The sequence below is a fragment of the Nomascus leucogenys genome, chromosome 6 (genome assembly GCF_006542625.1).
Source record: "Nomascus leucogenys isolate Asia chromosome 6, Asia_NLE_v1, whole genome shotgun sequence".
NCBI lineage: Eukaryota > Metazoa > Chordata > Mammalia > Primates > Hylobatidae > Nomascus > Nomascus leucogenys.
Window position 1 is genome coordinate 46,149,583 of NC_044386.1, and position 24,075 is coordinate 46,173,657.

Here is a 24,075-nt window from a genome sequence, read left to right on the forward strand (position 1 = left end):
TGTGGCCTTGGTGGTTAGCAGAATCCAAGGAGGCCAAGGGAAAACCTTTCCCTTTTTATTGTGTGATCACTGCTTTATTCTTTCTTTGGTTGATGGAGGTTCAGAAAGCTGGTAGGGTTTATACTGGGAAGGGACGGGGAGGATAGGTTGGCCAGGTAGGAAGAAGCAAGACTCTGGAGAGGTTTGAATACCAGGTAAGGAGATTAGATTTGATCCCTGGGGGACAGTGAGTTGCTGAAAGCCTTTGAGCATGGAGGGATGTTATGTTTACATTTCCAGATCAGTCTAGAGGCTATAGGTGGGGAGGGAGGAAAGACTAGAGATTGATAGATTGCAGTGGACTGTGAGGTGGGCAGAGGCTAGCTTTGTGAAAAAGGAAAAGGAAGAATAAATCAGGAAAAACACATAGAGTAGGGCAGGATTTTAGGTTTTTCTCAAGGCTAGCTCAGCTGAAGGATTCCCCTCCACTATAGGCTTACTCTGGCAAGGATTTGCAATTGCATGTAGAGGTTTTTACCCTAGGGCAGATAGTATTTAACCATGTTAGAAACATCCAGAGAACTTTTAACACATTCTCATGTCTGGGCTTCGCCTCTGACCATCAGACATAATTGGTCTGGAGGAGTTTCTCAGGCAGGGTTCAGTTGAAGAAGCATACCTATACATGAAGGGATCTGTTACAGGAATTTGAGCATATGCAATTGTGGGAGCTGGGTAAGTAGTCTCTGTAAGGTGTTGTCTTTGTGTCTGATGCTGAAGCTTGAAGGACAGGACAGGCAGACAGGAAGGGGAGAGGGATGTGAAGTGGGGGATGGACGGGAAAAGTGAGAACCAGCTGGTGCCCATGATGAGGGACTAAAACCCATGTCACTTCCTGTTGCCTCTGACCTGGCTGGTGTGGGTGTCCTGCAGAAACTGGGGCCCTTTGTCACAGGGCCAACGACATTCACCTGGCCCAGGTGCAGGTCTAGTTGCAGGTGTATGCCAACAAGGTGAGCCAGCACATAAGCGACAATATATGAGGGCTATGAAATGGATGTTGCTTCACTTCCCACCCCCAAAATTGCCCCCAAATCTCTTTTGTGGCCCACCCTAACCAGAAAGTCATTCTGGGAAATGTTGTTTAGCCTAGCCAAGTTGACTCATTACAAAGCCTGGGCATTGGTATCTTTTAAAATCTCCCCAGGTGATCTTCATGTGCAATGGTTGAGAACCAGTGACTTAGGTGATTCTGAGGTGGAGGTTGACAGAGCCTTACCGGCCATTCTGAAATGCCCCCCTGCTACCCTGAGAGGCACTCATGTAATGTAGTGGAAAAGAAACAGGGAGAGATCAAATACCACAGAGAATACTGAAGTGTTGAAGCTGTGAGGTATGTTGCAATGGGTAAGGAGGAAGTAAGTGATGAAGCAATGGAAACCATGGATCTAGAGCATTCTTTTGAGAGTGTGTCAGTAAATGCGAAGAAAAAAAAAAAAGAAAGAAAAAGGCAGTTAGAGGAGTTAGCTAGATCAAACAAGCACATTCAAGTATATTCTCAAGTACTAGGAGAGGGTCAGGCTTGACTTCTTGCCCCTGTGGGCTTTTTCAGCCCTTTGCTTGTTTGCTGTGCCCTGGTTCTTAGGATTCCACAGCCTGTCTGGTATCACGGAGCCTAACCCTGCCTTCTGTCATATGGGGTATCTGAGGGATGTAGGGGACTGTCTTTCACCTGTGCCCAGGTCACGATGGTTATGGAGTATTTCATAGAGAGGAGCTCAATCTATAGTTTTTGAATTGGGTTAAACTGAGAAAAGAGGATTTAGCAAATAATGATTGAAACTCTTGAAGAAAGGAAAGGGCTGGAAACAGAGTCCCTTAGGATACAGAAAGCATAACATGTAGTTCGGTAGGCTGTTTAACACTTTTAGAGGAAAATATGATGGAACAATTTGGTTCACATGCGTTTCACAAATATGACATATAACTTTAATGATTATTTTCACAGATGTTTTGTTTCATTCTTAGAACGTTTACACTGGTTGTACATGCACTAAAGGACTGTTGTTTAGTTTATCCATGTGCTAACAGTCAGAAAACAGAATAAAGTTTATGGCATATCTTCATATAATTTGTATGTTGTTTGATAAATTTACATTTTTTGTTACTATTATGCTGTCTTCTATTCTCAATTCATAAAACAGATCATTGGGGCCAGGTGCGGTGGCTCATGCCTGCAATGCCAGCACTCTGGGAGGCCAAGGCAGGTGGATCACCTGAGGTTAGGAGTTCTAGACCAGCCTGGCCAACATGGTGAAACCCCATCTCTACTAAAAATAAAAAAATCAGCCGGGTGTGGTGGCGGGCACCTGTAATCCCAGCTACTCGGGAGGCTGAGGCAGGAGAATCGCTTGAACCCTGGTGAGGCAGAGGTTGCAGTGAGCCAAGATCGCACCATTGCACTCCAGCCTGGGGAACAAGAGCAAAACTCTGTCTCAAAAAAAAAAAAAAAAAAAAAGAAAAGAAAAACTAACAAAAATAAAGTAACAAACAAAAAAACCCCAGATCATTGGTTTACAAGTGGTTCTCTGGAATAGACATACATTCAAAGAATCAAACACCATGTCTCAGAAGAACTTCGTAAGCCTAATAAAGAACACTACAGTGCGAATATGGAATATTAATCTGTGTGCTCTGGGACAAGAAAATTTGAGAATGAGGACTTCATACAACAGACAAAAATGTAAAAGGCAAATTGTATGCATGATAATGAATGTTAGAAAAAAAATGTGTAGTGGCCTAAGAGTCTACCCCTAATTTTCCGTGTTTTTTTGTTGTTGTTGTTTGTTTGTTTTTCTGTGAAACTTGGTTAAATTGTAATATGAAGTTCTTAGGTCACTTCCTAACAAATCAAAGTGATCTCTATGGTAAACCAATTGAATTTTCCTGGAACAAATGCAACATAATGGTTTCCAATGTACTATATTGAGTGATATTGTCAATGAAGTTAGAGAAGAGAACAAAACAGAAAGTTGTTCAAATTTGCACTCCTGCCAGCCAAGTGATTACAGTTCACATGGTTGCTGAAACACTTTAAAAAGATAGCTACGAAGTCAGTGACAAATAGAAGAGAAAGCAGAATGAAATATTGGCAACATTCCTCTTTTGGGAGACACTATTAGATCTCAAGCTTCAGTGTGCGTCAGAATCAATCACCTGAACACTGGGTCCCACAGTTTCTGATTCAGTAGGTCTGGGTTGGAGCCCACAAATGTATGCTGATGATCAGTTTCCAGAGGTTGGTGCTGCTGGTTCAAGACAACACTTTGAGTTCCTACCAAATATGCATGGTAGCAGACATTTTGCTTGACAGGTGAGCATGCTAGCAGATATTTTCTTTGGACAAAGTCATTCTTGTACAGGATATGAACCAGTTGTCTACTTGTGCCATGCATGAGTGAGTGAAATATGGTCAATGACTTCTCATTGGAAAATCCATGTTAAGAGAGGAAGATTTTTTTTCTCACCCAGTTAATTACATCACCTATGATGTAGGCTGGGAAGCGACCTTGGCATTGGTAGTGAGGGAGCACCAACCACAAGTGAGCAGACAGGGGCTTCACTCTGTGACTAAATATGGTTGCATTGAAATGTCTGTCCATACTTTATTCACAGAGGATAGTTGGTGGTCATAATAAGCCTTTGTTCTTGATTCAGAGTTGAGGAAAACAGAGAAAAATGTGAATATGATCTAAAGCTGGGCATGGTGGCTCATGCCTGTAATCCCAGCACTTTGGGAGGTTGAGGTAGGTGGATCACCTGAGCTCAGGAGTTCGAGACCAGCCTGGCCAACATGGTGAAACCCCATCTCTACAAAAATATAAAAATTAGCTGAGTATGATGGTGGGTGCCTGTAATCCCAGCTACCTGGGAGGCTGAGGCAGGAGAATCGCTTGAACCCAGGAGGCAGAGGTTGCAGTGAGCCAAGATTATACCATTGCACTCCAGCCTGAGCAAAAGCGCGAGACTCCGTCTATAAAACAAAAACAAAAACAAAAAAGAATACTAACTAAGAATGACAACCGAATGTACATATTTTGTGTACTGTGCAAAGAAATGGGCAGCAAATTTAATGATGTTCTCCCTGCTGAAGGCTGCTGGTTATTGCTGAGGAAGATGATCAAGAGTTTCTGGAATGAAAGAGGAATTAAAAATATTTATTTACAACATAATAATATCAGTATGGATCATTTCAGGGATTTCAAGTAGCTTAGTTCAACAGCATGCTCACTGTTTTCTCTAGTTTGAACTAGATGAAATGTGGTACAAATAGCTTGATCTCTAATAGTTTAGTTTTTTACCAACTTGATTACATCTTTTCTTGATTTGAGAAATAACTTAGTGATGTTGCATTGGGCATGTTTGAAAAGTACACAAATAAGCCATAATCAAACATACAAGATTGTTGGAAGAGCTCCATTTAACTCAGCAGAGGATCTGGATTTCATTTGCCGCAATCTCCCAGGTTCAGATAGTCAGCACACCAGCCGTTTCCTGGAAATGTTGTTCAATTAGCATCCAACAGACTATGAAAAGTAGTGTGAAACTCACTTCTCACTTTAGTGAGGCATTTGTTCATAATTTCTAGATCCACATGTGAGCCAAATATCTAGAGCCATTTGACAGAACCACCAAACATACTTGCTGTTATTTCTGGCAACCTCTGAGATTTAGGATCTTTTAGTTTTGTGAGAATAAATAATGGAAAATAAATCAGGATGCTGACCTATACCACAAGCAATATCTTGGTGAAAAACTGCAAATGCTCATGCCCTTCTCATTGATTTGAATCTGTTTACTTAAAGTTTTTATTTTAAAATTTTTGACTAATCTATTTTTGGAAAATGCATTATAATTAATGGTCTGCATGTACTCCAAATGGCCTTTAAGTGGCTGCTTACAGACTGATAATACGATTAGCAGCACTGAATATTTTCGTCTTTGGCAATACAGCTCCATGGTAGTGCTACAGTAGCACCACTATGTGGAGAAAAGGAACAATAGCAATCTTTCTATGGTTAAAATGGGGACAATACATCCTCTTGAATTTTTTTTTTTTTTTTTTTTTTTTGTGAGATGGAGTCTAGCTCTGTCACCCAGCTGGAGTGCAGTGGCACGATCTCGGCTCACTGTAACCTCTGCCTCCCAGGTTCAAGCAATTATCCTGCCTCAGCCCCCCGAGTAGCTGGGGCTACAGGTGTGCGCCACCGTGCCCAGCTAATTTTTATATGTTTTTTTAAGTAAAGACGGGGTTTCACCATGTTGGCCAGGTTGATCTTGAACTTCTGGCCTCAAGTGATCCACACGTCTTGGCTTCCCAAAGTGCTGGGATTACAGGCGAGCCACCGCATCCCGCCTGGAACATCATTTTCTTATGGAAAGAAAGTCTGAATTCAGGGTCTTTTCTATGGCTCTCATCTAGTTTGTGAGATGAGATTACAGCTCAATTACTGGCACAGAGCTGAGAGTGGAGTGAACTCTATTCACTTATTCTTGTAGAAATGAAAATCTTACTGCCTCAAATTGCTCCGAAGACTCTGAATGATTAGTCTAAGGATTTTAAAGTTGTTAACCTGACTCCTGGTCCCATGACCTAGAGGTTTACAAATGGCAAGAAAATATACTTTTAATTGAAAGAAGTTTGTTACTTGAATTTGAAGTTTGTTACAAATCTAAACTATGTCTTGTTAATATTGTGCATCTTTTAGTATGAGTAACTTGAAAAGTTAGAGCTCTTATACCTTGAAATTATACCAATTAAATATTTGCTTAAGTTAATAAACATTGGACAGTAGCTCACAGCTCTGCTAGAAGCATCAGTCATTTATACCTCAGTATTAATCAGTAGAGTAAGATCCATTTTCTTCCAGCATTTAATGAAGATTGCTTGGAAAGTGAGGAGTTTATTGAGGAGTGAGGGAGGCAAATGCTTTGGGGCCCAAAGCACTTTGGCCAGGAAAGGTCTGAGTGCAGCATCTCTGATGTAGGGAGGCATGGTCCCAGGTACCAGAATTAGAGCAGTATTGTAGATTTTATAGATCAGCTACATTGTGGATTAAACCGATGTTCGTGGGTTAGTTTGCGAATTTATTTTTATTTTTTATCCTTTTTTTTTTTTCACACAACACACAGATTGAGAATTTAATGTTTACCATGTTGCTAGTGACATTGCTTTTTTGGGATGATGTATTCTGAGTTTTTGTTTTTCTTTTCTGAGACAGAGTCTCCCTCTGTTGCTCAGGCTGGAGTGCACTGGTACCATCTTGGCTCACTGCAACCTCTGCCTCCTGGGTTCAAGAGATCCTCCCGTCTCAGCCTCCCTAGTAGCTGGGATTACAGGCGTCTGCCACCACGCCCAGCTAATTTTTGTATTTTTAGTAGAGACGGGGTTTCACCATGTTGGCCAGGCTGATCTCGAACTCCTGACCTCAGGTGATCCGCCTGCCTCGGCCTCTCAAAGTGCTGGGATTATAGGTGTGAGCCACTGTGCCCGGCTGTGTTCTGAGTTTTAAATAACATAATTACAAATAAGCTTTTATCACCTAACCCAATTCTGTGTTGGAAATAAGAAACATTTATTGTTTGTACTATGTGTCAGGTTCTGATCTAAGTGCTTTAAATATTAACTCATTTAATCCTTACAAGAGGACACTGATGTTATTTGGTATTACAGATGAAGCAGCGGAGGCACAGAGGTTAAACTTTTGTCAGAATCACAGTTGGTAAGATGTACTACTAGGATTTGAATCCAGGCAGCATGACTCCAGAGGTTATGACTTATGACTTTTTTTTTTTTTTTTTTTTTTTTTTGAGGCCGAGTCTCCCTCTGTTGCCCAGGCTGGAGTGCAGTGGCGTGATCTCGACTCACTGCAACCTCCGCCTCCTAGGTTAAAGTAATTCTCCTGCCTCAGCCTCCTGAGTAGCTGGGATTACAGGCGCCTGCCACCACGCCTGGCTAATTTTTGTATTTTTAGTAGAGACGGGGTTTCTGGTCTTGAACTCCTGACCTCAGGTGATCCACCTGCCTCAGCCTCCCAAAGTACTGGGATTACAGGCGTGAGCCACCGCGCCCGGCCTGAGGTTATGACTCTTAACCATTGATCCATGTTGTCGATAACTTCCATGCATAGGTTTTATAGTATTCAAAGTATTTTCAACTATGTTTTCTCATTTATTCCTCAAAAATGATGGTGAAGTAATTTTCAGGAGCTGTGGAGGAAAATTAAGGAATCAAATGAGGCTGGAGACTCTGGAGTTGGAAAGATATTGGTAACTGATTTTGAGAGAATTTTTAAAATGAAGTATACATTATTGTGATTTAGTATTTTAAAAAAGCTTACTGTTCAACTACTTTTTAAAAAATTTCCAATTTATTCTGTTGCGGGAGATCTGAGTTTTTCAACTGCTTTTTCATGTAATGTATTTCTGAAAGGTGATAGAATGGTCAAGCCCTCTCCTTAAGTATAAGAAATGTTCTGTGGACATTAACTGATTTTTAATGGATATAATTGAGAAAGATCATAATGAAGAAAATGTAACTATTTACATTTTGAAAAATCTCATTCTAAAATTCTATTCTTGTAACAATGGCATCACAAGCTATCCCCAGGATTTTAGCTCAATAATATTATGGATTCTTGATAAATAAACGCATATTGACTTCAGTCACAAAGGATTGCCTCTTCAAGTTGTTAATCAAATATTACATGTGACTAGTGGAGGACAGAGATGCATTATCTTTATTTTGTGGGCAAGGTGATAGATGGAGGAAAAAAGATTGACAGTAACTAAGAGGCAAGCAGGAGGTTTAAAAACTGCTAAGACCATGTCATTTTGCCCAACAAACTTTTTTCTGATTAAGCTATTTTAGAGTCAGCAAATGAAAGGATGATAGAACATGAACATGGTAGAGTTAATGGAGAAACTCTGCCTTGCAGAACTCACAGGTGGGTGGATAAACACTCGAATGAGGTGATAGTTTCTCAACCAGTTTTTTTTGTTGTTGTTGTTGTTATTTTGAGACGGAGTCTCGCTCTGTCACCCAGGCTGGACTGCAGTGGCGTGATCTTGGCTCACTGCAAGCTCTGCCGCCTGGGTTCACACCATTCTCTTGCCTCAGCCTCCCGAGTAGCTGGGACTAGAGGTGTCCGCCACCACGCCTGGCTAATTTTTTGTATTTTTAGTACAGACAGGGTTTCACCATGTTAGCCAGGATGGTCTCGATCTCCCGACCTCATGATCCGCCCACCTTGGCCTCCCAAAGTGCTGGGATTACAGGCGTGAGCCATCGCGCCCAGCCCCAACCGATTTTTAATAGCTGTGCTAAAACAGAGAATTGCAGAGATTCAGTTGCAAGGCCTTATCACCTCCTGGAGAAAGTTATCAAACAATAAGACAGCATTACCGAGGAATCATAATGGAAAAATAGCCTTATGTCCCTACACATATATCCTCTAACTCAGTGGTCCCCAACCTTTTTGGCACTGGGAACTGGTTTCATGGAAGGCAATCTTTCCATGGACCAGTGGAGGTGGGGGTGGTTTCGGAATGATTCAAATATATTACATTTGTTGTGCACTTTATTTCTATTATTATTACATTGCAATATATAATGAAATAATTATACAGCTCACCATAATGTAGAATCAGTGGGAGCCCTGAGCTTGTTTTCCTGCAACTGGACAGTCCCATCTGGGGGTGATAGGAGACAGTGACAGATCATCAGGCATTAGATTCTCATAGGAGAGTGCAGCCTAGATCCCTCACATGTGCAGTTCACAATATGGCTTGTGCTCCTATGAGAATGTAATGATGCTGCTAATCTGACAGGAGGCAGAGCTCAGGTGGTAATGCGAGTGATAGGGAGCAGCTGTAAATACAGATGAAACTTCGCTTGCTCGCCGGCCCCTTGCTTACCTCCTGCTGTGTGGCCTGGTTCCTAACAGGCCATGGATTGGTACGAGTCTGTGGCCTGGGGATTGGGAACCCCTGATCTAAATATGCTTCTTAGTAACATCAGAAGTGAAAGAGTTCTGAAAAGATCTGTAAAAGCATTAAGAAGTTAAAAAAGAAAACTTTACCAAGCTCTCATATAGAAGCTGTTACTAGCCAAGAAAGAATAAAAGAGTAAGATAAATTGTAATCAGAGTCACTGATGTAGTTGTTAACATGCTGTGAGAATATAGAAAAACAAAAACAGTCTTCAAGAAAAGTAATCGTGGAGGACTTTAAAGTTCTAATAAATTTAAAGAAATACTTTACTGAATTCAATTGCAGGACTTCCTGAGATGATAAAATAACTTTGCTTTGTTGCTTTGATATCTAAGAGCATTTTGGTTAGATTCCTCACAAATGGTGGCAATGAAGTCAACAGTTGAAGGAAATACAATGTTATCACAACTTTCATGGCTTTATTGAAAAGCAAGATGAATTTGTCAGTTGATTAATCCTGTTGCAAAGACCATCTCAAATGTATAAAGGATGACTTCGACAAGAAGACTGATTTCTCAAGATTATATGAAAAACAGCCATACAGTTTTGAAGCAATGCTTTATGAGTTATTCAAAAATTACACCTGTACCACAGGTCTTTGGATAACAAAACAAATATATACTTAAGATTTGATGGGCCAGGCATGGTGGCTCACGCCTGTAATCCCACGCTTTGGGAGGTCGAGGCAGGTGGATCATGAGGTCAGGAGATCGAGACCATCCTGGCTAACATGGTGAAACACCGTCTCTACTAAAAATACAATTAGACGGGTGTGGTGGTGGCCGCCTGTTGTCCCAGCTACTTGGGAGGCTGAGGCAGGAGAATGGCGTGAGCCCGGGAGGCGGAGCTTGCAGTGAGCCAGGATGGCGCCACTGCACTCCAGCCTGGGCAACAGAGCGAGACTCTGTCTCAAAAAAAAAAAAAAAAAAAAAAAAAAAGATTTGATGCTCTTGAGCAACTTGATGCTGTAAAATTCAGAATGTCTTCAAGTGTATGGTCCAGAAATACAGTCTGGAGTTGCTAAGTGGCAAAGCCTTTGATAAACATGGCCAGTGACCTCTGATTACTCCCTAAAGCCAGCGCTTTTTCTTGTGCAGTGCGTCAGATTTATTTATTTTGAAAATCCTCATGCTAGTTTGGAACCAGTAGAACCTATGATTAAGCTGGCTGCATTGGAATTAGCTGTGGACCCAAATCCTAACTGCTACTTTCTAGCATTGTGAATTGGGCAAGTTCCTTTCATCTTTCTCAGCCTTAGTTTAATCATTTGTGAAATGGGAATATTGTGTACCTGAATACAGTAGTGGTTATATTTAGTGAATCATGTATGTAAGACACATAGTATTGGGTAGCTCAAGAAATAATTTTTGTTATTTTTTCCTTCAATTTTAAATGACTCATATATATCAGCTTGTTTCAATTTAGGCACACCAGAACACTCTGAAGAGCATATACAAGAAATCCCTGAGGCAAAAAAGGGGGAAAGCTAAAAAAAAAAAAAATAGTCATAGTCCAGAAAACTCATTTAATAAAATAGCATGTTGCAAAATTTGAATTCACCCAGTTTTTTTCTTCTAGTTAGTAGTTTTGGAAATCAGTATTCTATGAACGAAACACTGAGAAGACATTTCCTATTTTGTTTTACAAGACGTAGTATAGTATATGAGGACCTGTATAGGAAAACAGGAAGAGCCTGCTCGCTTCTCTGTCATTAATTAGCTGAATGACATTGATCAGACCGCTTAACTTTTCTGGGCCTTTTTGCCACAGGCCTGCTTTAAGAGTTTTTTTCTTACCTAAAGATTACACCAAAAAAAATTTAGAACTGATCAACGAATTCAGTAAAGTTTTAGGATACAAAATCAACATACAAAAATCATTAGCATTTATATACACCAACAGGGAAAAATCTGAAAAAGAAACCAAGAAAGCAATCTCATTTACAATAGCTAGGAAGAATATAAAATACCTAGAAGTCAATTAACCATATACATCTATATGTATATGTGTATATATGTATATGTGTATATATGTATATATGTATGTGTGTATATATACGTATATGTATGTGTGTATATATACATATATACATATGTATGTGTGTATATACATATATATGTGTGTATATACATCTATATGTATGTGTGTATATACATATATGTGTACATATATACATCTATATGTATGTGTGTATACATATATACATCTATATGTATGTGTATATATACATATATACATCTATATGTATGTGTATATATACATATATACATCTATATGTATGTGTATAGATACATATATACATCTATATGTATGTGTATAGATACATATATACATCTATATGTATGTGTATAGATACATATATACATCTATATGTATGTGTATAGATACATATATACATCTATATGTATGTGTATAGATACATATATACATCTATATGTATGTGTGTATATATATACACATATATTATTGGAAGTTTTCTTAAAAGTTTTATGTAAGTTTTCTTAGGAGAGAGAGATATATATATCCCAAAAGATATATAGAAATGTATATCAGATATATTAAAAAGATATTTGCTGTCTGTACTCCCATGTTTATTGCAGCACTATCCACGAGAGCTAAGACATGCAATCTACCCATCAATGGATGAATGGGTAAATAAAATATGGTTTATATATACAATGGAATGTTATTCCACCATAAAAAAAAAAAGAATGAAATCCTGTCATTTGCAGCAGCTTGGATGGAACTGGAGATCATTATGTTACGTGAAATAGCCAAACACAGAAAGACAAATGTTGCTTGTTCTTACTCATATGTGGGAGCTACAAAGGTGGATCTCGTGAAGATAGAGAGTAGATTGGCGAATACCAGAGGCCAGGAAGGGTAGGAGGGCGTGGAGGATGAAGAGAGATTGATTAATAGGTACAAACATATGGTTTGATAGAAGAAATAAGATGCAGTGTTAGAAGGATCAGTAGGGTGACTATAGTTTACAACAATCTGTTGTATATCTTGAAATAGCTAGGAGGGAAAAATTCAAATCCTTCTAGTATAAAGAAAAGACAAATCTTTAAGATTATGGCTATCCCAAGTATACTAATCTTTACAGATTATATCAGTGTATTAAATGATCATATTTACTCTGAAACTATATTATGCGTAAATAAAAAATAAAATTTTCTTACAGATACAATTGAAGCCCCTTTTAAAATTCCTTGCTGATTCCATTCTCCTTCCTGCCTCCTCAGAGGGAATCACACTGTGTCTGCTTCCTATAGCAGATGTTGTTGGTTGCCTAGACAATATTCATGCCTTTATTTATAGAATCTCAATTTCCTTTAGCTATCTACTCTGCTTCTAGAGGTCATGCTACTTAAGAGAGGCACGTGCCAGCCCCCAGCCCAGGAAGACTGATTGGTTTAAGCCAATGATGGTGGTGTACCATTCCTCTTGCCAGAGTTTGGTTTAGGCATTGGCATGTGATACAGTTTTGACCAATGAAACACGAGAGAAAGTCTTCCAGGGACTTCTGGGAAAGATTTCCTCTCTCCTGAGGGAGACACACAGAGGAAGAGTCCTTTTTTCCTTGAAACTTTGGTGTGTTGAGATGTGATGCCTGGAATGTTTTAACTTCTGGGGTCATGAAGGGAGTGAGACTGTGGACAAAGCTGACATGTGGAGGATGGCAGAACAGAAGGATGAGATGAATTAGGCTCTTCGTTTCTACTGTTTGGCGAGCGAATTAACACTGGAAACACTCCAGTTCTGTGTTCGTTATGCTTGACAATAAATTCCTACTTGCGATTCATGCCAATTTGAGCCACAATTTTCGGTTACTTTTAGCTAAAAGCAGTCAAAATTATATATTTCTAGTCCAAGAAGTTGTACTTTTACTACATAGATGTTTTTATAATGATGTGTACTTATTTTGTGTTCTTCACACAAATGATCTTGTATCATACAAGTTGGTTTTTTAATTCAATGTTTAATTTTTGCCATGTTGATACAGTTTAAGCACTCTATAATTCATTGTATAAATATATCACTATTCATACGCTTATTGATGGACATTTCGGTTAATTTTTTCCCTATTACAAATAGCTCTGCAATATCTATTCCATTAGACGATGCCACGTGTACATATATGAGAGGTTCTCTAGGGCTGCACTATCCAGTATGATAGCCACTGGTCACATGTAGCTATTTAAGTTAAAATTAAAAGTTCAGGTGTTTTGGCCAGGTGTGGTGGCTCACGCCTCTTATCCCAGCACTTTGGGAGGGGAGGCAGACAGATCACTTCAGGTCAGGAGTTTGAGACCAGCCTGGCCAACAGGGTAAAATTAGCTGGGAGTGGTGGCATGTTGCTGTAGTCCCAGCTACTTGGGAGGCTGAGGGACGAGAATCGCTTGAACTTGGGAGGCAGAGGTTGCAATGAGCCAAGATCACACCATTACACTCCAGCCTGGGCAACAGAGTGAGACTCCATCTCCAAAAAACAAAACAAAACAGAAACAAAAAAGTCACGTTTTTGGTTGCATTAGCCACATTTTAAGTGCTCAATAGCTACATGTGGCTAGTAGTTATTGTACTGGATGATATAGATATGGAAAGTTCTTGTCACTGTGGGAAGTTCTATTGGATAGTGCTGCTCCAGGACAGGGTTTCTGAATATTTTTCATAGCATGGCACCTGCAGAAAATGATAATATTTGTACAGCTCACTGGGATAAATAGATAAGGCTGCTCAAGTTTGGAGGAGAGTGGTTCAGGGACTCTGGCTGCCCTAAGACCTTCTCAGTTGCCCTAAGGACTGAGGGATTGCTGATGTCTCAGGTATCCCTGTAACTCACTTCCTGCCCATCAACATGGCTTGGCTCTGCTTTAGATGTACACCCAGGAGTGCTGTTGCTGGGTCGTAGTGCATGCATGTTTCAGTTTTACCAGATATTACCGTCTTATTTTCCAAAGTAGTAATAAAAGTTTGTACTTACATAAGCAGTAAATGCAAGTTCCTCCTTTCTTCTCCTTGGCAATACTTGATATTGGGAGATTTTTATATTTTTGCCAATCTGACGGGTGTGAGTTAATATACCATTATTTTAACTTGCATTTCCGTTATTTTGGGTGAGGTTGAACATTTTTTCATAAATGTAATTTCTTAGAATTTCCTGTGCATATCCTTAGTCTATTTCATATTATCTTGTTTATTACCTTAATTAATTTGAAGAATTATTTTTTTCAGATGCTAACCCATTTGCAAGTTATATGAAACACCATATATTTTGGCCTGTCGCTCATCTTTTAACTTTGCTTATGATATATGTTGTGGCACCAAAGTTTTAAATTTTAACATTGTCAAGATTATCAAACTTGTTCTCTGTGGTTTGAGCTTTTATAGCTATATTAAGAAATCCTTTCTTATTCCAATGTCAAAAAGATAAGTCTGTTATATTTTCTTCTGAAAGTTTTCAAGTTTTACTTTTCACTTAGAGGAATTTAAACAGCTTTCATACCAAGAATGAAGTTTTAAATTCTTAAAACGAGGCCGGGTGCAGCAGCTCACACCTGTAGTCCCAGCACTTTGGAGGCCAAGGCAGGTGGGTAGCTTGAGCTCAGGAGTTAGAAACCAGCCTGGGCAACATGGTAAAACCCTGTCTCTACAAAAAAATACAATAATTAGCCAGGAGTGGTGGTGTGCACCTGTGGTCCCAGCTACTCGGAAAGCTGAGGTAGGAGGATCGATGCCTGGGAAGTCGCCTGGGAACTGAGATCGTGCCACTGCACTACAGCCTGGGTGACAGAGACTCTGTCTCAAAACAAAAAACCCTCCAAACACTTAAACGAAAAAAGATTTAATTCTGTCTCTGTCTTCCAGAATCCCCTACTTATATCTTTTTATAAATTTTTTATAGTAAATCAATATATATTACCAAAATATATATTGCATAAATATGCTCCTTTAAAAAAATGAAAATTGATTTTTTTTTTGAGACAGTCTAACTCTATTGCCCAGGCTGGAGTGCGGTGGCACAATATTGGCTCACTGCAACCTCTGCCTCCCAGGTTCAAGTGATTCTTGAGCCTCAGCCTCCCCAGTAGCTGGGATTACAGGTGTATGCCAGCATTCCTGGCTAATTTTTGTATTTTTTGTAGAGATGGGGTTTCCGCATGTTGGCCAGGCTGGTCTTGAACTCCTGACCTCAGGTGATCTGCCCACCTGAGCCTCCCAGAGTGCTGGGAGGTGTGAGCCACTGCGCCCAGCCAAAAACTGATATTTTGAAGAGTCTAAAATTTCCAGTTTTGCATATCTACTGGAAATGCAGTGTGAGTATTTTATTGTCTTTTTCACTTTTTAATGTACTCTGGGGTGGTAAAATGTTTGTCATCTTGTATATTTGTATTCTATCGATTCTCTAATTTGAATTATCAAGAGCAAAGGTCACTGTGCTTTCCCTCCACATGTTGTTACCTGAGTTGTCTCTGTCTTCCAGAATCCCCTACTTTGAAACTAGCGCTGCCAATGGGACAAACATAAGCCAAGCAATTGAGATGCTTCTGGACCTGATAATGAAGCGAATGGAACGGTGTGTGGACAAGTCCTGGATTCCTGAAGGAGTGGTGCGATCAAATGGTCATGCCTCTACGGATCAGTTAAGTGAAGAAAAGGAGAAAGGGGCATGTGGCTGTTGAGAAGTCAAGTAAGTGACGTAGTAGTTCAGGTGGCCCATGCCTGGGATCTTCTCTATGATTGATACATGGCACAGCGAGAGATTAATGGGCATTGTGTACAAATTGCTTCTCACCATCCCCATTAGACCTATGAATAAAGCATCTGGTTCTAAAATTAATTTGTTGCAGCTTTGTAAATATTTATTTAAGATTCAGCCTGAGAGTTAGGAGAAATATTTCAGAGCCAAAAGTGCCTTATAAAACCTTAGCCTATTATAGTAAATCATTCAAGGATTCAGAATTTTGCAGTCACAGAAGAGTGTATTTATTATGTAGAATGAATGAGGGTACTGTCACCTGCCTTAATGTAGGTAGGCCCAGAGTCTTACATTTAAGATCTTACATGCAATTATAAAACTGCCACAGTCTTCAATCCAGATTTAAAGAGTCATGCCGTAGGTGACATTCTAAAATACCATTAAAGCCACTTAAATGTTAAATAAGAATATACATGCACATCCGCTCAATGTCTTTGAGTATTAATTTTATGTAAGCATTCTATTTAACATGAATATAGGACAAATCATGGCCATATCTATAGACCTTGGATAAACTGGATTGACCAATTGTACACTCACAGTGCCTTTTTTGTTGGTGGGAAGGGGATTGGGGTGGGGCAGGGTGGCTTAATGTAATATGAGCAACCAAAGTGGGACTTCTGGCTCCCCGCTATATTCCCATTGCTCTGAATTGTTGATTGAAGGGTCAGGGAACTAGATTTTATGGCTTTAGTTCACTGTGACTGTACATTTATACTTGGCCTATGTGCTGGCCACATCTGAACATAGCTGGTGCTTATGCGGAGTTATTTGTGATGAGTAAATATTTAGTTTCTTTTTCTTCATATTTATAACGTTGATCTGGCATCCTCAGGCTGCAGCTTAATTAGCTTATAAATTACTCATCTCTGTCTTTACCAGCAGGCTCTGTATTGTTGATATTTGCAACTTGTTTTGCTTTTCCATTGGTGGAATTGAAATAATTAGTTTTTAATTACATAAGATGCCTGTTTGCTATTTGGTGGAAGATAGATGTTCATATTGAAGCAGTTACATTTGTACTGTAGTTCAATAAAAGAAAAATGAAATGATATTTTTCTTAGAGCTCATGAAATATTTACTGTACTTGCTGGGTCTTGCCAAGATCGTGTATTCTGCTGCATTGCCAAAGTGTCTTCATACCAAATTAAAGGTGGTTTTAATATATGTTTCATGGAAGTCGTTTATAAAATTCAAAGGTATTTCATTTAGATGAAAAGTCTTATTTATTAAAGTGGTTTGAATAAAGTAGATCAAAACTTCCAGAGATCTTAATGGCTATTTAGGAAGAAATATCACTCACCATAATTTAAACAAAGAATAAAAATACATGTATTTTGTGGTGGAAAATGTTTGGTAGAACTGTAATTAGAAAAATACAAGTATATTTGGGTGATGGTTACACTAGAAGCCCAGACTTTACGACTGCACAATATATTCATGTATCTAAACTGTACTTGTATCCCCTAAATTTATTTTTAAAAAAGGAAAAATGTAAGTATAATGAAAAAACCTATTTTTTTTCCACTGTCCTTCCACTACTCCCATAACAAACTTAGCCGTGGTTGGTAAAATTTTACGTATTTTTATCCTTGAAATGAAGGCTTCTTTTAAATTCCAAAGAAGTCATGGAGGCCTGTGCATTTGAATTGTATATGCTAGTGAGGATAAGATTTAGACATTTCAAGAGCAGGGTTGGTTGGGCGTGGTGGCTCACACCTGTAATCCCAGCACTTTGGGAGGCCGAGGAGGGCGGATCATGAGGTCATGAGATCGAGACCATCCTGGCTAACATGGTGAAACCCCGTCTCTACTAAAAATAATAAAGAAAAATGAGCCGGGTGTGGTGGTGGGCGCCTGTAGTCCCAGCTACTCAGGAGGCTGAGGCAGGAGAATGGCGTGAACCTGGGAGGCGGAGCTTGCAGTGAGCCGAGATCACGCCACTGCACTCCAGCCTGGGTGACAGAGCGAGACTCCGTCTCAAAAGAGCAGGGTCATAATCACACAGCAGTGCCTTATATAGTTGCCATAAGACTTCAGTGGAGTACAACATAATTTTACAGCTACATATCAGGGCAAATTCTATATGGTGTATTTGTGTTAGAATAACACATTAAATGTCTTTAAACATAGAAATAAGAATGTTTGCATGTTTCAGTTGTCAAGAACCAAATGAGTAATTAGCTATAGATTCCACTGGCCTTAAACATACAATTAAGTGTATACATGATATAGTGCACACACAGGAGTCACCTTTAATTATTAAAATAACCTGTATTCTTTTTGGAAATCATTTAAGTTTGGTATTGAAGTACTATATTTTTTGTGCATCAATGTATTTTTCTATTTACAAGCCTATGTAAAAGTGAAGTGTATTTTCAGTGAACCATGTGCCAATTAAGCTGTAATAAAAAAGTGGTCTAGTCTGTCAAATTTGTGTGTGAATGTAACTTTATTTATTATCACGAAGTTTCATACCAGAGGTTGTAATGCCAAAGGAAATGAATTTCAGGGATACATGTTCCATTAGGTGCTAACTGAGGGGCCAGCCAAGACAACATATTCTGGAAAAGTCATTAAAAATGTTATCAGGCTGGGCACGGTGGCTCACGCCTGTAATCCCAGCACTTTGGGAGGCCGAGGCAGGCAGATGACCTGAGGTCAAGAGTTTGAGACCAGCCTGACAAACATGGAGAAACCCCATCTCTACTAAAAATACAAAATTAGCTGGGCGTGGTGGCGCATGACTGTAATCCCAGCTACTTGGGAGGCTGAGGCAGGAGAATCGCTTGAACCCAGGAGGCGGAGGCTGCAGTGAGCCGAGATTGTGCCATTGCATCCAGCCTGGGCAACAAGAGCGAAACTCTGTCTCGAAAACAAAAAAACAACAACAAAAAAGTTATCAAACGTATTGAGCACCTATATGTGGGAAGTGTTGTAGTAGACAATCTCAGATAAACAAAACAAGGATGGTTAAGGCCTGAACTAAGATTAGGCAGGGCTGAGAGGTGATGCAAGAGACGCTGGGGAGGGTACAGTCATGGATTGGATGAGGAGGGCATATGTGGAGAGATGGCTTCTCTGACCTCCTGACCTTATTTCTTACCACTGTCCACCTCACTCTTCTCAGGCACACTGGTCTCCTTGGAGCAGTCAAGCATGTTCCTGCCTCAGATCTCTTGCATTTGCAGTTCCCTGTGTCTAGAATGCTAGTGTTCCATGTATACTTCTCCTATCCTTTAAGACTGTTCAAATGCCACCTTGTCCAAAGAACTTTACTGACCACCTTAAAGAGCAGTCACTCCCCTTCATGGCCCCAACCAGATTGTCACTCCTTGACCTGTTGTTCTGCTTTGCGTTTCTTCATATCACTCAATGTAAATATTTCACCACTTGATGTATTTACAATTATTCTTAGCCAAGAGGCTGACAAGTGATTCACTTGACATATTTATGTATTTGTCCACATCCACTAAGATATAAGCTCCACAAACAAGGACAGGGATTTAGGTAGTTTTCTTCAAAACTGTTACCGTCACTCAGAAAAAGGCCTGGTACACAATAGGTACTCAAACGTCTGTTGATTGACTGAGTAAAGGACTTAAAGAGGCAGCAGGGTCAAGAGAAAGAGTTTTCCAAAGGGGCCACTGTTAATGTTCAAAGACAGAAGAATACAATTTGAAAATAAAAACAGCATTAAAAATGTTTAAAAAGGTTCACATATAGTAAGTCCATACTAATTCATTGTAAGAAATCAAGAAATCTAGGCCAGGTGTGGTGGCTCACGCTTGTAATCCCAGCACTTTGGGAGCTGAGGTGGGTAGATCACCTGAGATCAGGAGTTGGAGACCAGCCTGGCCAACATGGTAAAACCCAGTCTCTACTAAAAATGCAAAATTAGCTGGGCGTGGTGGCTCATGCCTGTAATCCCAGCTACTGGGGAGGCGGAGGCAGGAGAATCGCTTGAACCCGGGAGGCAGATGTTGCATGAGCCGAGATCATGCCACTGAACTCCAGCCTGGGTGACGAAGCAAGACTTCGCCTCAAAAAAAAAAAAAAAAAAAAAATTAAGAAATCTGAGAAATAATTTCTGATCTTTTGAAGTTGATGTCAAGATGGCTAACAATCTATCTAAGACATGTTTCACTTGGTATTTTTATAAATTGGAAATCTCTATGGTGGTATTTCCAGCTCTTCTGTTATTGGTAATATAGGTATTTATATAACTAATAAGCTCTTCCATTATAAGATACTTAGATCATGCTGGATAAAGTATGAACATATTTTTAAAAAATGTACCGATGATTTCTCAAAAAAATATGAGCGATGCCCTAAGACCACCTCCTTCCCCTTAAAAACAGACAACAGACGGAACTTAAAACAACCTGATGCTGATTGTGGTTTGCTTTTGGTTTGTTTTTGCCAGTATCGGTAATCAGGATGCTTTGTTATAATGGCTACAAAGCATTAGTAAAGAAAACCTTGGGCCTGTTGAGAATAGGGTGCTGAAACTGCAGCCCTCTGTCCCCAAACACACAGAAATCCAGGACCTGCTCTATGGTTTTTTTTTTTTCTTCTTTTTGAGATGGAGTCTCACTCTATTGCCCAGGCTGGAGTGCAGTGGTGCGATCGCAGCTCACTGCAACGTCTGCCTCCCGGGTTCAAGCAATTCTCTGCCTCAGCCTCCCGAGTAGTTGGGATTACAGGCACCTACCACCACACTCGGCTAATTTTTGTATTTTTAATAGAGATGGGGTTTCACCATCTTGTCCAGGCTGCTCTTGAACTCCTGATCTTGTGATCCACCCCCCTTGGCCTCCCAAAGTGCTGGGATTACAGGCGTGAGCCACCATGCCCGGCCGACCTAGTCTATGTCTTTAATCTCGTGAAAATTTACAACCACAAGTCGGCTTGAACACAGGTTTAAGGTTAAAGTGTATAATACCTAATTTTTCTGGGTATGTTCAATCAAGAAATTAACAAAAATTAACATTTTAAAGAAGTGATTTGTTCTGGATTACTTGGTGGAAGCAAAGCAAAAATGTTTGCAGATGGGACATTTCTGCACAGGCCGAAAAACACCCTACTATGGATGAGATTACAATGAAAAATTACAATCTATTTCTTCTTCATTCTTACCTCCAGTCATTAGCAAGGGCCAGCAGACCAAACAGCCAGCAGGATTTGGCATTTAAGAACCTCAAATAATATACTTATCAGAAAGAGACCATAAAGTCAAAGTGTTTAAGATAATCAGAAACATGAAAGGAACTAAAAAACCCAGAAAAGAAGACAATATTAAAGATACCAGACTGGTTTGAATTAAAAAAAGAAAACCAAAAACTTCCAACAATGAAAAATATAGCCATTGATATTCAAAACTTAATGGTTAGAGGTTAAATGACAGGTTTGACAGAGTTGAAGAGAAAATTCTAGAAGGCAGGTCAGAGGAAATTACCCATAATTCAGCAGACAGAGATAAGGAGAAAGTCCTGGAGGGGTTAAAAGACACAGAGGGAAGAAAAAAGCTCCAACTCATATCTAGTAGGAATTCTATAAGGAGAAATTAGAGAAACTGAAGGAAGAGGCACTATATGAAAAGATAATAGCTGAGAATTTTCCAGTAATGATAAAAGACAAATACCCCTAGATTTAGGAATTATAAACCCTAAGAAGGATAAATGGAATCATATTTCCAAGATTTCAGTTCAATCTTGTATTCCATTAAAATAGGTGGAAAGAAAAGAACAATTTCTAAGGCTGGCTATACACACACTCATTCTAAAGTGAAGCACTGAATATGTTCATAGACTGAAGGGAACAAAGTCTCAGATGAAGCCTTAAGGTATGGAATTAAGAACACAGATAAAGGATGTGGCCTCTGACATCAAAGGTAAGAGGGTAAACCTGGGTGTTGATGTATATGGGAAGAGTATAAAATTTCTTGGTGAAGTAGCAGGAACAAACTGAGAGTTGAGAAGGAATTGTGTAAAGTTTGCAGATTGGTGAGGCTCTTCCATAATTGTTGAGGAGGATAGGAGAGGAAGACTAAAGAAAAGTGAAATAATTTTCAGTTTCTTGGTTAACAATGAAGTATTGGGCAGATGTTTATTACTAAAATTTCTGGTATGTGCCTTTGTTATTTAACATTACTCTGGAATTACTGGTTGAATGACTAGACAAGAAAAAGTATCCAATAAAAGGAAAAATGTGTGTATTTGAAGATTATAACTATACAAACTGATTCTAGAGTTAAAATGAAAAGATAAATGTTGAAGAATAGCTAGATAAAAAATGAATAAGAAGGACAAGGAAGGAAGGGTGATATGGTTTGGCTGTGTCCCCACCCAAATCTCATCTTGAATTATAGCTCCCATAATTCCTATGTGTTGTGGGAGGGACCTGGTGGGAGATAATTGAATCATGGGGCCAGTTTCCCCTACACTGTTCTCATGATGGTGCATAAGTCTCACGACATCTGATTATTTTAAAGGGGTTTTGCCTTTCATTTGGTTTTCATTCTCTTTGCCTGCTGCCATCCATGTAAGATGTGACTTGGCTTCTGCTGTGATTGTGAGGTGCCCCTAGCCATGTGGAATTGTGAGTCCATTAAACCTCTTTCCTGTATAAATTGCCCAGTCTAGGGTATGTCTTTATCAGCAGCATGAAAACTAATAGAAAGGGAGAGGAGGTAAACCCAGTTATTCAAAAAATGACAATAAATATTTGGGCAGTGGCACATTAACAAATAAAACGATGGAACCGAGTCCACAAATGGAGCCATAGATGTGACATTATGAGTGAGTGGGGGAAAGGATGCTTTATCAACATACAGTACTGAGGGAAAGACACTGGAGTCCTATGTCATTTATACTTAAATTCCAGACGAGTTGAAAATTCAAATGCAAAAAACTGAAACTACAAAACATAAGAGAAAACATTTTGAAAAACAATTTTGGAGTGAGAAGCGCAGTTTAAAGGAAAGTACCAAATCCAAAATCATAAAAAATTGGATAAATCTTAATATACAAACAACATATTTCTCCATGGAAAAATACCATGAGCAAAGCTTAAAGCATTGATAGGGAAATAATTTCTAAATGCATGTCGGCAAAGGATTAACCTTAACGTGTAAAGTGCTGTTGAAAATCAATGAAAGAATAGAAAACTGCGTAGGACCTGAACCGGCAATTCACAGAAAAAAGTTGAAAAACATTGTGAAAGATTCTTAACATCATTTGTAATTAAATTCAAGTTGAAATAAAATAAATTTTCATCTCAGGTTGGCAAAGATCACTTTTCACAGCGGTGTAGTGAAACAGACATCTTATTTGTTGATGAGTGTTAACTGGTAAAAACTTTTGGAAGGCAATTTAGTATTATCTGCCAAATTTTAAAACTATATATCTACATCCAGCTCCTCTGATCCAGCAGTTCTACATAAACCCTCTGTTGAAAAAGCGTACCAATAAGATACTTATTATACCAAAAGATAAGAATGCCCATCGATTAGTGACCAATTAAAATACTTTCATACAATGGCATATATACATGAAAAAGAATGTTAAATACCCTTTTACAGTAAAATATGCATCAAATGCCTATTATGTGCCAGGGACTATTCTAGATACTGGGATGTAGTTGTAAACCAAACGAACTGAAACCCCTGCCCCTCATGGAGCTCTCATTCCAAAGAAGGGAGACGAGGTAACAGCAAGAGGCAGAAAAGAGCAAATAGCATATTAACTAGTATTATAAAGAAGAGGACGTAGAGACAGGCAACACACAAATATACATGTTTGCCTATGCACAGAAAAGCTCTGGCAGGTAATAAATGGAACTGTTTTGCCCCTGGGGAGGAAGACCGCAGGTCTAGGGAGGGAGTCGTAGTTTCTGGCGAAAATATTTGTTTACTACATATGTATATTGATTAAAATGGGGGGGAGGCGGATAACACGATTTTATATTTTAAAAAAATTGCTGGTAAAGTCCTTGGAGCATCAGCTACTAAACCGTTTTCACTGCAATGTTCGACGAACGTTAGATTGCAGGTTCTTCGCCGCTTACACCCTGCAAATCACTGTGGGACGAGAATCGAGGGCTGGTCTAGGGCAGGCAGTAAACAAATGAGTTAAGAGAGTGCTCTCGAGAGCACTCCGAGGCAAAGCACAAACCAAAGATACATAATACGTGCATAAATGCCGACACACAGAGAGAAAAAACTAGGCGCTATGAGAGCAAGTTCACAAGGTGGCGCAGAACCACATTTCCCCACAGTA

General features: G+C 39.4%; 1 protein-coding gene across 2 annotated transcripts in view; it reads left to right on the top strand.

The window, feature by feature from the left end:
• RAB27A (RAB27A, member RAS oncogene family) overlaps window positions 1-18,229 on the top strand; it is an 86,853-nt gene extending 68,624 nt beyond the window's left edge. For both annotated transcript variants that reach the window (XM_030814066.1, XM_030814065.1), the window contains one exon: window positions 15,521-18,229. In XM_030814066.1, coding sequence (XP_030669926.1) covers window positions 15,521-15,719 — 199 coding nt within the window. In that variant the 3' untranslated portion in view covers window positions 15,720-18,229. The remainder of the gene's footprint in view (window positions 1-15,520) is intronic.
• The last annotated feature ends 5,846 nt before the right edge of the window (window positions 18,230-24,075 follow it).